General features: G+C 36.5%; 1 protein-coding gene across 1 annotated transcript in view; it reads right to left on the minus strand.

Moving 5' to 3' along the window:
- Nucleotides 1-326: 326 nt before the first annotated feature.
- LOC126183758 (DEP domain-containing protein 1A-like) overlaps nt 327-16,819 on the minus strand; it is a 134,127-nt gene continuing 117,634 nt past the window's right edge. The window contains exons 8-10 of the mRNA XM_049925985.1: nt 10,767-10,955; nt 9,228-9,386; nt 327-3,235 (exon numbers count right to left, since the gene is read on the minus strand). Of these exons, the coding sequence (XP_049781942.1) occupies nt 3,101-3,235; nt 9,228-9,386; nt 10,767-10,955 (483 nt within the window). The 3' untranslated portion in view covers nt 327-3,100. The remainder of the gene's footprint in view (nt 3,236-9,227; nt 9,387-10,766; nt 10,956-16,819) is intronic.

The following is a 16,819-nucleotide window of genomic DNA, read 5'->3' on the forward strand; positions in this document are numbered from 1 at the left end:
TTGGATTCTGTTGCATGCTACAACCTTCCATCTGTCACCATCACCACTGACATATTTTTATGCATTCTGTAAGAATGACTACTCCCTTAGATCTTTGTTTTAATCACAGGAATTCACAGTAGCAAGAACACTGCGGCACATTTTTCTATTCCAGCTCGAGGTGTGAAGTTTATATTTATTTTGAATAGTGTCTAATGTCAATGAATGTGAATTACATGAATGGTATCTTATAAACTCTGAAGAAAATTCATCCCCAGACCTATCATCCTTCCATTCTCCATGTTTCATCATTCTAATAGTCATATAACTATCATGGAAAAGATTAATCAAATGGAACACATTTATTTACTTTCACCTGTGCACATTAACATTTCACACAACAAAATAAGACAATGGCAATCTCATGGTTACTGCAAGAAAAGTCTGTGTTCAACACAATACCCACTTCATAAACCAAGACAGCAATGAACATCTATTAACTGTCATTGAAAAACAGAACTAGGTGACACCACACACAGCCATTTAAATTTCTGAAGACAAACCAGGGATATTAAGAGTTTTAAGAAATTCTGTTCCTATTCGGTAAGCTCAATTTATCTTTCATTACAGGGCATGCATCATGACACATTAGCCGTCATGGCTGAAACTTATATATCCTGGTTAGTATATCTCTTACACGCTTCGATTTCATCCACAATTTAGACCCGAGTGGCTTCATTTCCACTGTCACTCCTTTCCCTGTTTTTTGACACTGTATTAAACTGCAACAATACTTGATTCACACTTCCTCGTTAATGTACATCACCAAATTTATTTCCTCATTCCACATCCAATTAAGTATATTTCATCTCTCAATGCACTGTTATGAACTATCCCTGTTTATTAAAACAGTTATATTTCAATACTCCAGTGAATGGATTTACCTAAGGCTACATCAAAACAATCTACATTAAAATATATACTGCAATGTAAAATGATCTTCAGGATACTGTTCTCCTTTATTGCTTATTGAGTAAGTAAATATCTCTGAAGTACATAAAATTCTTCATATGATAAATGAATGAAATATTCAACTGATATTTGAACAAATATAAATGATACAATGCAAAATGTCTAATAGCATAACAACAAGCAGACTTATAAATGTGTAGTACAAAAGACTAAAAATGCATATATATTTCACAAAGAGACAACAATCAAATACAAGTAACTGTCTTTATGTACTGTCATCCACTTGGGATTAAACTAATGTTATAACTAATAAAAAACTTAACAATCTAATACATATAATTTTAAAATGTCAAATAGTACTGAGTGCATGGAGTAAGTAAAGCTATTCACATGAAATGAACAAACACTAAATTAATATTTGGCACATTATCTGCAGCTATACTTATATTTAAATGTTGTACTCAAAATAAATTTGGTCCTTTGGTGACAGACTGCATTTTTATTTCATATGTGGTGTGGAATACAACATTATCTGAAGACGATCAACACCAGAGCAGCAGTATGCACATTTTACATTTATGTGCACTTTTAAAACATTAAAAATATCTGACATTCCACTAACTTAATTAAATAAAAGAAGCTCACACTTTCCCATTTCCTAATGTGTCCAAATATCTGTGTCTTAATGAGTGTATTTTATATTTAGATTGTACTGTGATGAACATTGGGCATCGAAATATATACTGCCTGGTATGTAAATGTTGAAAAAATATATAGCACTTTGTAAGTAATTTGTAAAATGGCCCAAGTCTCCAAAGTGTCATATATGACATTATATAGCTGCATGCTACAAACACTAGAACTATTTATTTCATTACATGTGCAAATTAGAGTTTCCAAAGACATATCTAAAAATAAAAGAATATTCAACAATGTGTAACTGAAATTATTCATATCAGTTATCACAACACTATAATATTAAATAGAGTCAACTGCAATCAAATATTTTTGTGACTAACCGACAAGCACAAAATTAGGTACAGTGCTACACAATCGGTCAACAAAAATTAAACAAGAAGTCTTACACACATGCACATACGCACGTGCGCGCTTTTTCTGAACAGGCAGCACAATTATGGAAATACTACTTTAATTATTTCACACCTACTAGTATGTGATTTAAATCCCCGTTTATTCAGGGACCATTCTGCAACTGCCAACATATTTTTCCTGTTATTACCACAACTCTTCATTTCATATCTAATAGTTTTTTTTTAATAAAATTAAAACAACAGTCCTGACAGACTAAAACTGATGAACAAGAAGTAGTTCATAAAACATACTTTGCCGAAAGGAGAGAAGGAAGGAATGAGAGAAGAAATATTGAGGTTTAAATGAAATCACTGATGAGGTCACTAAATATGGAACTCAAGATCAGACTGACAAGGACAGGGAAAGAAACTGTATGTGCCTTTTCAAGGGAACTGTCCTAGTATTCACCTTAAGCAATTTAAGGAAATTGCAGAAAACCAAAATATGGATACACAGATGGAGATCTGAACTGTTATCTTCCCTAACACAAATCTAGTGTCTTACCTGCAGTGGTATTTCACTCAGTTACTTTGCCTAATTGATCATTATTGGTAGCTGCAAAGTGAGGTGACATCTAGTCTGTTAAAGAAAACAGAGGAAAACAGCACACAGGGCATGTATAAAAAAAGTCAATGTTTGGTCTGTATGTACTGTAGTGCTGTGTATAGTGTATCAAAGTTACTATTATGTTACATAATTATTATTTACTGTAGAATTTGAGATTTTATATGGTGTTCACTAAAAGGCTTAACAAAAAGTAATGCATTGGTGATAGTGACATAAACATGTAACATGTATGCTGACATGCCAGTGACAAAGCAGATGGAAAGGCATGTATTTCAAAAGTAGTCAAGTAAAGAAAAGTTCATTACAATAATTTCTTTATGCGTGCTTTGGTTTAGGACTGACAGCTTTACACAAAAGAGAGGGTATGGTAAAGGAGGGCAGGGTAGAGAGAGATTGTGTCTTTTCTTTAGGTCAGGCTTGTAAAAGTAACAACCACAAAGCAGTAAGAACTGCAGATGAAGAGCAATAAGTGACTGGCATTTCACTTATTTCACACTCTTATACTTTTCAGTCTAGCGAATGTCGGAAAATGGAGAATACTTCGATGTTTTTCTGCACTGACAGTATCTCTGCTTTTGTCTTCTGGAAACCTCATGTTATAGATATGAGGATATGACTCCTTGAACTGTAAAAGAGAAATATATCAAACACAGTTTTTAACAAAACTTTATTGTTGAACACTACTTTTGTTCCAGGAAGAAGTGACCTATATCCTAAGAGAACAGAAAGTATATCTCATGGAGCATCCAGCAAAAATATTGAGTTAAAAGTATATACGTTTTTGGGATAAAAAAAAAAAGAGAGATAAAGGACATCACAGGAAGGGGGCAGACAAACATAATTAAGCAAACAATTAGCAAGCAGCATAATTTATAAAACCATGTAAATCCTTATGTGCATTTGTTTCCCTCACACTTAATCTAAAAAAATAACGTGACTACATGTTTCAAGGCGCACTCTCACTGAAGCACAAAAATAGTAACTACTAAGAAAACCTAAACTACTGTTAGTAACACAGTACTGCACAAAATTATCAAATGGCCATCAAATGCACATTGATATTGCAGACTCCAATTCTAACACCAGTATATAATGGACATCTGTATTTATATTGATGGGGTATCTATTGATGCTGTGAGGTTGAGATACAATGGCTCGGATAGTCAGCTGACAGCTGGGTAAAATAAGATTTACTTAAAGAACTGCAGAGGAGAGCTGTTATACTTTTGAATCAGGTCAAACTCAGCTAATGAATAACAGAAAATACTTTATTACCTTTTCATCTCTGTATGTGATGACAATTCATAAACATGACACAGCCTGTATCCCGAAAATTTAGCCAAAGACAGTAATGAGTTATTGTGTACCAATGTCATGTTCATTCAAATGCACAGCAAATATTGAACAATGGCCCGACCTCAACTATAGTCTGCCACCACTTGAGCACGTGAAAGGACTTGTCCTCCAGTAATGTGTGCCGAGCAATTCATAAAGGTGATATGTTTGTGAGGCAGTCAGTCACATCTGAACCTCACAATATTGCTCATGTGAGGAAGTGCACAAGTCAACACAGTACAGTTCTCCCTACACATGAGCCACACTTTAGCTTCAGCTTTCAGAGTGACTTCAAATGTGTTCTAATTTGGTGAGAATCAGTAATCTAACATAAATGGAAGGTATCTGTTCAGCTGAAGTATGTGTATACATCACTGCCTTGCAAAGTGCTGAACTGGCTATTGTACAAGGTACGGAAGATACCTTGCACTGTTTGCCAAGTACGCTCCTTAAGCAACACGTCAAACACCCCACTGGACATTTTCAAATAATACCCATGAGAACACATTACAACATTGGTAGATCACTTCCACTTCTGCACATATCTAAATAAAACAGTGTTCACCACACTGGATTTCCGTTGGTACCAGTTGAGTCTCAGGACATATCTGTTAGTGATAATTTTTATTTTTGAGGATTTTGTTAGGACTTATGCACTTAGATATAAGACAGTGATGTCCTTGATGCAAACATTTACTGAAAATTGAAATCTGTTGTGGAAAAGATTGGGGGGTGAGGGGGGGGGGGAGGTAGAGTGAATGAAATATGACATGTGGAAATCTTGTTTGTGGTGGTGGTAGTAGTAGTAGTAATAATTTAATTGTTGTGGTACATTGTGTCCTCTTGGAATACATATGTATATAATGCTGAAAATCTTACTATTTGTGAAGCAACTGGGTTTTTACTCACCAATAGATGTTCCATAATATCACCTGAAATGAAAGAAAGAATTACAGATCTTTTTTTTTAAAGTCTGCACACTGAACTTGTGCCCATCTGAAGCGCTCAAGGCAAGAAGGCAGGCAGCTGTAAATATGGTTTCTTCAGCACTGGTCAGTGCATGGGAATTGCTATCCCATTCCACAATATTGTCTATAGTATTGCCACAAATCAGAACATTTGCCAAAAACACTGTCAGCACTATGGGAAAGCAGTATTGGATTCACAACAAATGGTTTGGCAGAAGTACATGTGCCACTATTATATCACCCTCAATTGCTATTTGTCAGCTGGAACAGCAGAAATAGAGACAGCTCAACCTGATGAGAATATCTGAAATCTCATAATTGTAGATTTTACGGTTTTGTCATAGGAAGTGACTTGACAAAACAGTGTCATTTTGTCACAGACAAGGGAGCAGGGAACATGACTTCTTCACTGTTCTCCACCAAAAATATGACTATAAAATTATTGCTATAGACTTGAAATGATCTGACAGTACACCCTACTTGAAAAATATCAATGTAGCCCCTCCCCAACCTAGTCAAGTAAAAATGTGGAAACAGGTAGATAACTTCCACAGTTATGAAGAAGTAGATCAGTGGAACAAAATGTGGGAACTGTCACAGAAATAGGTCCAAAGATAATGAATTAATGAATGAAACAAATTCTTGTTATGAGTCCATGATCATTCATGAATATTTTCTGAATAAAACTGCCTAGATTTCTAAATAAAATGTCTTTATTATCATCAAATATAAGAAGCTTTGAATTTCTGAAACAAGATTTAGTGTCAACATTAAAATCTATGCCTAATCGGGGTGCCAACTAAACCACAAGTTTAAATTTTTATATGTATATGGTAGATGCCAAAACATTGTATTGAATAATGACATTTTATTTAGTGATCTAAACGGTTTTATTCATATAACAATGACAATGACTGCATTGACAGAGATGTGGTGGGAGGTACAGAGAGTCTGAATTCGATTCAGAATGTTTGGGATGCCGTCAGGTTGTGTGCGCATACATCTCGTATTCCTGCTCCACCCCCCCCCCCTCCCCTCCCAACCCAGCTGTAGTAACTGAAGAGACTTTCTAGCAGTGACTATCCCAATGTTCTGTGTTAGTGTACATGTACTTTATGCTGATACATGGCAACAAGGAGTAGTAGTGTGAAAGACCATGCCATAATAATACCGGCCAAATTTGTAATATTAAAAGAATAGTAATGTACAGCTTGAGAGCAGACCAAGTAATTATTTTGCTACACTATGGATAGTAAAAAGCCAAAGATTTTGCAGTAACAGAGTGACAGATGCAAATCACACAGTTTGGCCCCCAAAGCAACTACTGTTGTGTCAGATGTGTTCCACAATTTGAGTCGAAAGAGTAAAAATCTCTGGACCAGGCGAATAGAACAATGCCGTCAATAACGTTGCCCTATGAGCATTTTGTTGACACCAATACAACTTTACCACTGAAGTACAGGGAAAATATAAAATTTTATGATCTGTGGTCGATTATGGAACACACAATGAACAAACCAATCCAGATCATTGTTACGACAGTTCATTAAAATGCAATCTACTCTGTTTAGTTCATCAAATAATAAAACAGATCACTGCCTTCTACTGTTACGAGATGTCTATTGTCTGTGAATACACAATTCCACAGATATTTGTGATCTCATACAAACAAAGAATACTACCAATACAGCATAATTTTGCACACAAACCTCTTGTTAGAATGTTTTGTGAAACAAGACAATCTATGACAACTATTTTTGTAATATAGTGGTGCAATTCCTGATAGCACAAGAAACAACACTAACATGATAACAAACCTCTAGTACTTAATTATTGTAGTGAACATTAGAAAAAATACATTTACATTTTAGAATGTAATATTGTAACATGTTGTATGGAGTTTCTTACTTTGATTATCCGAGACAGTGTTTCTAGACGCTATCTAGTCAGTTTCCACAGAACTACAGACATTGAAAACCTTTCATATATTCATGAGCGAAAATGTTGTCATCACCTTTGGAATGCTTCATAACAGGGATTCTGAGTGGCATGGATTTGACAAGTCCTTGGTAGTTTCCAGAGGTAAGTGGTACAATATGGTTATGCACAGACTATGCAATTACCACAAATTACAGGCTGGTGGTTTGTATGTGCAAAACTGGCATCCTATAGTGCCTCAGTCGTGTTCTATTGGGTTCAGATATGGGGAATTTGGTGACTGAGACAGCAACATCAATTCACTATTGTAAATCTCAAGCAATTGGAGTACAATTCTGACCTTGTGACATGGATGGTTATACAGCTAGAAGATGCTATCGCCATTGGGAAAGGCATCAACCATGAAGCAATGCAGGTTGTCTGCAATATTATTCACATAGTCTACAGCTATTGTGGTACCTTCAATTACTAGAAAATGTTCTATGGAAGCCCAGATGAATGTTCTCCAAAAGATAATACTACCCCCAACAGCCCAGGTCCATGACATAGTCTCATCAACCCGATGTAGCAAGAAAAGTGATTCGTCTGACCTGGTGAAATATTTTCATTGATCCTGTGCTAACTGTAATCATATCTGACAATGTTGTCGGGTCCACATGGGAACACAGTGATTTTCTGCTGCAGAACCTCATGTTCAACAATGTGCATTGAACAGTGGGCTCCTAAACACTTGTGCCTGCACCAGCACTGAACTCTGTCACTAGATCTGCCACTGAATCATTACCTTTCCTGCTTTACAGTATGGGCAAGCCTCCAACCTCCATGTTCTGTGATGATGCAAGGATGTTCAACACCTTGTCAGCTACTTCTTGTTTCAGCATCCTTAAACCATTTCTGTAGATGCTCACAACAGCAGCATACGAACAGGCAACAACCTTGGCAGTTATTGAGATGATTATTCCCAGGTGCAGTGCCACAACAATGTGCCCTTTGTGAAAGTCATTTATATCAGTGGATTTTCCCATTTCCAACTGTTATCATCACTAGAATGACTACTCATTCTTCTATGTTGCGTTATACACTTTCCTTGCCACATTACATGCCCGCAATGCCGCCAGGTTGCACACAATTGTGCAATAGGCAGTGGCCATAATGTTTTGGCTCTTATGTGTATTCAATGCAAGGTGAGGCAAGCTTGAAGAGTAACTCAGTTTCATGTAGCTGCCTAAACCAGTGACATTAAACCCATAGCACAAGTAGCTGTCATCATTCTATTTTTCATAACAATTGCCTTCAAGGAACATCTGTCATGATCACTCAGTACACATTTTTGTTCGCATTGTGAATTAGTGGAAGATGTTTTTGTACTTTCCATTCATGCGGTACAAATCTTTGATATGGTGGTTCTTGAAACCCAAGACACTTTGGCTACCTTAGTTACATGGAAACACCCAGCACACATGCACCAACATTTTATCCCCATTCAAATTCACTTAGACCAGACGTAATGTACTCACAACTACACAGAACACTGTTCTGACCATGACTGACACTTGCAACAGTTTGAGGACATTACATGGGTGCCGTTCACGGTCTATTACGCCAGTGCAACTTGCAGGCTTGGCTAGCACCTGTGTTTATGTTCAAGCATGCACTGAATGAGGTGAGGTGAATGAATGAATGAATGGAAAAAAAAAAAGTGTGAATCTCTCACTAAAACTTACACACTGAGATATCTTTTTTGTGCATGTATCAAATATCTGAAACGCAAAACTAAACAATAATTTTGGGACTAATTTATTAATTTTGAAGTAACTGCTGCAACATAACAAAATTACATTTACTTCCTGAATTGCTCCCTCCTCCACTCCCCATCCCACCCTTCCACCTCATTAACATTTATCTTTCAATCAAACTGTAACAAAATGAATGGAATGAAAGAAAAATGTTAACAGTTAGTGACAACACAGACTTTATGTCAGCACTTATGAACATTACCTTTCAGATCTAATATCCAAGATCTCCAGATAATTAAATAAAAAGATGAATGTATGTGTATGAACTATCAATTTAATAATGCTCATACCAGTAATAAAAATTGCTAAGAAATTTTGTATTTACAAAATGAATATTTTTATTTTTTAAGAAAGGTATTTTCATCTTTCACTGATGAAGATTGCAGCAGTGACTAAAAATAGAAGTATAACTGGTATTTAATTCATTGCAAGAATAAAAGCATGAGTAAAGTGGTTTTCAATTTTGCTATTAGTATAAATTATAGAATAAAATCGCATATTCTAATAGTTTACAAGCAACACTTTTAAGATAGAAAAGTACAGTTTAAAAATCCATTAATTTCCCACAGTATGAACTTACCATCTTCAATCGTTTCTTTCTTTCTTTAATCTTCATTTTGCGGTCAGACAAAATTTGTTCCAGAAGTTCTGAAAGCGCAATCTGTGAACTCGTAAGTCGCTGTTGTTCAAATTGTTGTGAGGAAACTTGTTCACAGAATGTAACTTTCTCTTCAGTTACCTGCAATGAAAAATCAGTTCATTGTAACTCCATTCACAGAAAGAACCTAGTTTCTGAATTACGCTGTTGGGTTTGTAAGTTCACTTGGAGATGACCGCCCTTTTACAATTCTAACTACAATGGTACCCTGCCATATTTATTCACTTCCAATGTGAACTGAAAATTCAAGTGGAGTGAATTTAAATGTTACAGAAACACAGGTAGTGTTTCTACTCTGTGAGGCTACAAAAAAAAAATGTTTTAGATATTAGATTACATTTCTGGATGTCATGGTAAGAAGACAAGGTGGGACACAGCGCCTTCTGCAAACTTTCTCACACTTAGTAACATTTGGAAGCCAGAAGCTGTCATCACCATGCACAATGTGAGAGTTGCTTACACACCCTTGTACATAGAGCACATGTGGTTTAAGATCTGAAGAGCCAGCCACATAAGCTGCAACATCTAAACATGGTGTTCTGGTAAACAAATGTCTAATTCATTCCACAGTGGACTTTTGTCATATTTTAGAAGCACATCTTCAAGAATAGGAAAAATCCTCAGGCAATTTTTGTCAAGTTGCAAAATTGAGGAATCCGTTATGTTCAGTCAAGGAAAATCTTGACCTTAAATAACGCGGCATTTATAAGATCCGACAGAAGTGTGGGAAGTTCCATATTGGGCAGACATGTCGCAACATGTGAGAATGCTGTGTTGATCATCATCAACATACTTGCTTGGACCAAACTGACAAATCAACAACAGCAGAGCATTGTCTGAACATGAGGCAACACACATTTTGATAAGACTGAATTTTACCCTCAGCATCACTGTTCTGGGATCCTGTAATTAAGAAAACCATAAATATCTGTATGGCAGACAATCTAACCAACAAGGATGCAAGATTTCAGTTAAAAACTGCCTGGAATTCAACACTGACTGCTACTAAAAATGGGAGAAACAAGAATCTCTGTTTACAGACCAGATGCAGAGCACTATAGAGTTTAAATTCAGCTTTTAATGACAGAAATATAAAGCTGCACAGTTCTTGCTCATGGCGCACATGCAGGAGGCTTCTCTTCAGCTCCTGGCAGGTGGAGCTATGAGTGCTATTTTTGACCAACTTCTTTTAACACCAGTGACTACCTGAAAATTTGAAACAGGTGCTTCAAAGAAATATTGCGGGACTTTAACAATGTTATCTGGTGGCAAACCCAATAAATGTATTTGCAGTAACAAATTAGCAGAAAAACCTGGACAGAACAGAGCAATCTCATCAACTCATTAAATTCAATTACCCCTCCTCAGTTGGACATAAAAACAAGCAGTATTTGTGTGTGCTACTTAGGTGTATCAGAACACTTAAAAGTTTGAAAAACATGACTAACATAATAGCAGTACCTTATTGGTATCCTGCAGTACCTGCTGTCTCTCTTTATGTCTCTGAGTTAATGTGCAGACTGTAGGTGGCAAATTTAACAAATCATCTTGGTGGGTAATCATGAAGTTCACAATTTTCTCCACAACTTGCCGATTGAAATTTTCTCCACAGTCACTGGATATCACACATGGAGAAAAAGTTGAAATAACCTAGAGAGATCAAATATGATTATTATTTCACACAGAGAATACTTTTTAAACTCCATATTGTCTTTCACATTAAATATCAGGTGTTGACAAATTGAAGTTTTATATTCGCCATATACGGGAGAATGGAACACAAATGTACTAAAGCATACAGATAAACAAAGTTTACTCAACATTTATGGGTTTTAAATCTCATTTAAGATATCAGAAACACTATTTCCACGAGAATAAATGACTGTACTAAAATTTAAAGATCTGTAATACCTACCGCACCAGCATCCTACATGGGTTCATCAGCAGTAACTGATCACCTAGTCCACAAAGTATGTGAACTGGAGGAATTACAATTGAAAAGCGTTCTGGAAAGGTGACTAAGGCAGTTTACTCTATTATAGGGATGGAACGCGTGCTTGACAAACAACATGGGGTTACTGACTTGTTATCCATGGTGTTCAAAACACAGGCAGGTGGCAGCAGTGGTGTGAAGGGAGTTAGTTTACAGTTTAATGTACTGTCAATAAAGAGGAGGGAGGGAGGGAAGGAGGGGAGGGGAGGGGAGGGAGGGAGGGAGATTACAGCCTACAGTCTTCAATGGCGCCAAAACTCACCAATTCTCACAGACCTACTACACACTTACATGACTTCATGGACTAGTATACTTAAGCAGCCTTTACATTCTCTATGTCTATGTCAACAATCGATGTCACACTGAACACAGTGGGATTAACTGTAATGTGAAATTCTCCGTGGCATTTTGTTATAATGCCATGATGGATCACTGTTTTATAGATGTAATGAAAAATCTTACACATTATTAGGTGGGTGATCATAATTTAGCCATCCCACAGTTGAATAACTCTACGGTTTTCAATCTCTCAAATCGACAAGAACAACATGAAAGCTGCAAAATACATAATGTTTTTCCTACATCTGAAAATCACAATTTTGTGTTATCCACTTACAGCCTGTGGTAAGCAAGGTCAGCACACATGTGAAAGCATGTTTTATGCAAATTTTGAGAGTATTACATTTTACCTGTTCATGTTCCTGTATGTACATTTGCACACACTCTACAATTTAAATATTCTTCCAGAGAAAGAGGTGGTGACTTTTACAGTAACTGTAGTGGTTTGGCATCCACTTCTAGAGTTTGGAAGTGCCCATATGGAAATATCATCTTTAGTAAGCGAATATTAGTGAAGCAGGGTACTGAAAAGCTACTAACATAATCTTTAAAGTTAGTCCTCACAAAAAAATATAGTTTGGTGAGAGCTATCGGCAGTTTCATGCAGAAAATGATGTTTACTTTTGTTTTCCAGAAGCAGAAGTAACACATTCACTTGTTTGGTTATTTCTTTCAAAGGATATATTTACACTACACACTAATGCTAGAGAAAATCTCTCTTTTCCACAGTAGTTTCACTGTATGGAGAAAGTATTTCATTTCTGCTACAGCACATAGCTAGAAAAACTACAATAATTGTAAATGTAAACAGTACGAAGTCTTCTCTTCTCTCTCTCTCTCTCTCTCTCTCTCTCTCTCTAATTTCTGTGTGTAAATGGTTCACCTCATGTTAGCATGTAATTCAACACTTTCTACTAAATATTTTAGTATACAGGATATACTCATTTCAAACTCTGGTGTGGATTCAGGAAAATGCGCCTTCATTCATTCTCCAAATAGTATTAATTTTGTTCCTGTAATGTAAGTGATTTATATGTTCATCAATATAAATTTATAAAATGCTTTAACATACTGTGTCACAACTCTCAACTTTATTGTAACTTATCTTTGCTCATATGTTATTCAGATCTGCACTGTTATCTAATCCCCTATGAGCAGTGACCATCATATGTGCTTTATTTCAAAGAAGTTTGTGGCAAATTTCATTTCTTATTGTTAAGAACACATTTTAACTCAATTGAGAGTGAACTGATTATGTTTCACAATTTTGTGCAACCATTTACATTCTTATAAATGAAAACAGATAGAAATTTAACAATTTAAATGACCCAAAGGACTTTTAAAGCCAATTAGTTTTCACATTTTTATGTGGCATTTAATATGAGCATTTACTTTGGCTTGTCTTGCACAATAAGTTCCCATTTTGGCTGTCTAACACTCTTGCCAGAAAGAGAGAAACTAAATTTGCATGGTTTATGAATGATCACGATTTCAGTCTACTTTATACTCAGAGTTAGTTTCTGTTACATCTTGGGTGCACAAATATCTATAAGGACAGCAACTGCAAGATGCTTGGCATATTTAGTCTAAAACAACTTCTGCAATGTGTGTGTTTCAGTAGATTTGTAGCAATCATCCACCTGCAACCATGTCAAATACGAACACCTTCAGTCATCTAAATTTCCAGTTTTATTTTATTTGTGCTACTGGTTTCAACATTACATTATATCATTTCCACACCCTCCTGACAGACTTGTAGGAAGAACCCCACAAGGAAAAAAATTTTAGAAACTAGAACGAATACAGAGGCTTAAGTCAATCATTCTTCCCACATGCTATTCGCGAGTGGAACAGGGTTGGAGGGCTCAGTCAGTGGTACGAAAGTCCCTCCGTCACAAAGTGATCCTTTCGATTTGTAAAAAAGAAGTTTACGAGTACAAGTGACTGCATGCTGGCCCTATTTCGATTGTACAATAGGTGGGATTTTTCCCGCAAGTCAGTCAAGTGGCCTGAAGATGACATAATGCTGAAACTGGTAGCACGAATAAAACGAAACTGGAAATTTTGATGGCTGAAGGTGTTTTGATTTGACATTTTATATTGAACAGCCAAGGTCCCATAACCATCTTGTATAGAGATGGACTTACAGAGACTATCTTAAGTTGTCAGGCACACAACAAAACTAAACAGAAAAATGTGTAAAGCATATGTGCATTCCCCTCACGTGTTTATGCCAAGTATTGTGCATATTTATGAGATCGAGAATGCTCAGTAGCAGCCAGGCTGCACGTACATTTGACAATTAAGCATCAGCAAAGAGCATTACTGATGAAATCATAGGAGGCAATGTTCTGTAACCTTAGTGGGGACAAGATCCGACTATTTGGGAGTAGGATCTTACAATCTGAGACAGTGTTCCAAGACAAACTTCTGTCACAATGTCTGCCAACATGACGTCAGATCCGCCTAGCAACAGCGATCTGAACACCCATTCGCTGAAAGTTTGGATATATATTTGTTGTTGTCTTCAGTCCTGAGACTGGTTTGATGCAGCTCTCCATGCTATTCTATCCTGTGCAAACTTCTTCATCTCTCAGTACCTACTGCAACCTACATCCTTCTGAATCTGCTTAGTGTATTCATCTCTTGGTCTCTCTACGATTCTTACCCTCCACGCTGCCCTCCAATACTAAATTGGTGATCCCTTGATGCCTCAGAACATGTCCTACCAACCCATCCCTTCTTCTAGTCAAGTTGTGCCACAAGCTCCTCTTCTCTCCAATTCTATTCAATACCTCCTCATTAGTTATGTGATCTACCCATCTAATCTTCAGCATTCTTCTGTAGCACCACATTTTGAAAGCTTCTATTCTCTTCTTGTCCAAACTATTTATTGTCCATGTTTCACTTCCATTCATGACTACACTCCATAGAAATACTTTCAGAAACGACTTCCTGACACTTAAATCTATACTCGATGTTAACAAATTTCTCTTCTTCAGAAATGCTTTCCTTGCCATTGCCAGTCTACATTTTATATCCTCTCTACTTCGACCATCATCAGTTATTTTGCTCTCCAAATAGCAAAACTCCTTTACTATTTTAAGTGTCTCATTTCCTAATCTAATTCCCTGAGCATCACCTGACTTAATTCGACTACATTCAATTATGTTCGTTTTGCTTTTTTGATGATCATCTTATACCCTCCTTTCAAGACACTATCCATTCTGTTCAACTGCTCTTCCAAGTCTTTTGCTGTCTCTGACAGAATTACAATGTCATCGGCGAACCTCAAAGTTTTTATTTCTTCTCCACGGATTTTAATACCTACTCCGAATTTTTCTTTTGTTTCCTTCACTGCTTGCTCAATATAAAGATTGAATAACATCGGGGAGAGGCTACAACCCTGTCTCACTCCCTTCCCAACCACTGCTTCCCTTTCATGCCCCTCAACTCTTATAACTGCCATCTGTTTTCTGTACAAATTGTAAATAGCTTTTTGCTCCCTGTAATTTACCCCTGCTACCTTCAGAATTTGAAAAAAAGTATTCCAGTCAACAGTGTAAAAAGCTTTCTCTAAGTCTACAAATGCTAGAAATGTAGGTTTGCCTTTCCTTAATCTATTTTCTAAGATAAGTCATAGGGTCAGTATTGCCTCACGTGTTCCGATATTTCTACGGAATTCAAACTGATCTTCCCCGAGGTCGGCTTCTACTACTTTTTCCATTCATCTGTAAAGAATTCACGTTAGTATTTTGCAGCCGTGACTTATTAAACTGATAGTTCAGTAATTTTCACATCTGTCAACACCTGCTTTCTTTGGGATTGGAATTATTATATTCTTCTTGAAGTCTGAGGGTATTTTGCCTGTCTCATACATCTTGCTCACCAGATGGTAGAGTTTTGTCAGGACTGGCTCTCCCAAGGCTGTCAGTAGTTCTAATGGAATGTTGTCTACTCCCGGGGCTTTGTTTCGACTCAGGTCTTTCAGTGCTCTGTCAAACTCTTCACACAGTATCATATCTCCCATTTCATCTTCATCTACATCCTCTTCCATTTCCAAAATATTGTCCTCAAGAACATCGCCCTTGTATAGACCCTCTATATACTCCTTCCACCTTTCTGCTTTCCCTTCTTTGCTTAGAACTGGGTTTCCATCTGAGCTCTTGATATTCATACAAGTGGTTCTCTTTTCTCCAAAGGTCTCTTTAATTTTCCTGTAGGCAGTATCTATCTTACCCCTAGTGAAATATTGCCTCTACATCCTTACATTTGTCCTCTAGCCATCCCTGCTTAGCCATTTTGCGCTTCCTGTCGATCTAATTTTTGAGACGTTTGTATTCCTTTTTGCCTGCTTCATTTACTGCATTTTTATATTTTCTCCTTTCATCAATTAAATTCAATATTTCTTCTGTTACCCAAGGATTTCTACTAGCCCTCGTCTTTTTACCTACTTGATTGTCTGCTGCCTTCACTACTTCATCCCTCAAAGCTTTCCATTCTTCTTCTACTGTATTTCTTTCCCCCATTCTTGTCAATTGTTCCCTTATGCTCTCCCTGAAACTCTGTACAACATCTGGTTCTTGCAGTTTATCCAGGTCCCATCTCCTTAAATTCCCACCTTTTTGCAGTTTCTTCAGTTTTAATCTACAGGTCATAACCAATAGACTGTGGTCAGAGTCCACATCTGCCCCTGGAAATGTCTTACAATTTAAAACCTGGTTCCTAAATCTCTGTCTTACCATTATATAATCTATCTGAAACCTGTCAGTATCTCCAGGCTTCTTCCATGTATACAATCGTCTTTTATGATTCTTGAACCAAGTGTTAGCTATGATTAAGTTGTGCTCTGTGCAAAATTCTACCAGGCGGCTTCCTCTTTTGTTTCTTACCCCCAATCCATATTCACCTACTACGTTTCCTTCTCTTCCTTTTCCTACTAACGAATTCAAGTCACCCATGACTATTAAATTTTCATCTCCCTTCACTATCTGAATAGTTTCTTTTATTTCATCATACATTTCTTCAATTTCTTCATCATCTGCAGAGCTAGTTGATATATATATATATATATATATATATATATATATATATATATATATATATATATATATATAAAAATGAGACTTACCAAACAAAAGCGCTGGCAGGTCGATAGACACACAAACATACACACAAAATT

This window comes from Schistocerca cancellata, chromosome 4, assembly GCF_023864275.1.
Source record: "Schistocerca cancellata isolate TAMUIC-IGC-003103 chromosome 4, iqSchCanc2.1, whole genome shotgun sequence".
NCBI classification, from domain to species: Eukaryota; Metazoa; Arthropoda; class Insecta; order Orthoptera; family Acrididae; genus Schistocerca; species Schistocerca cancellata.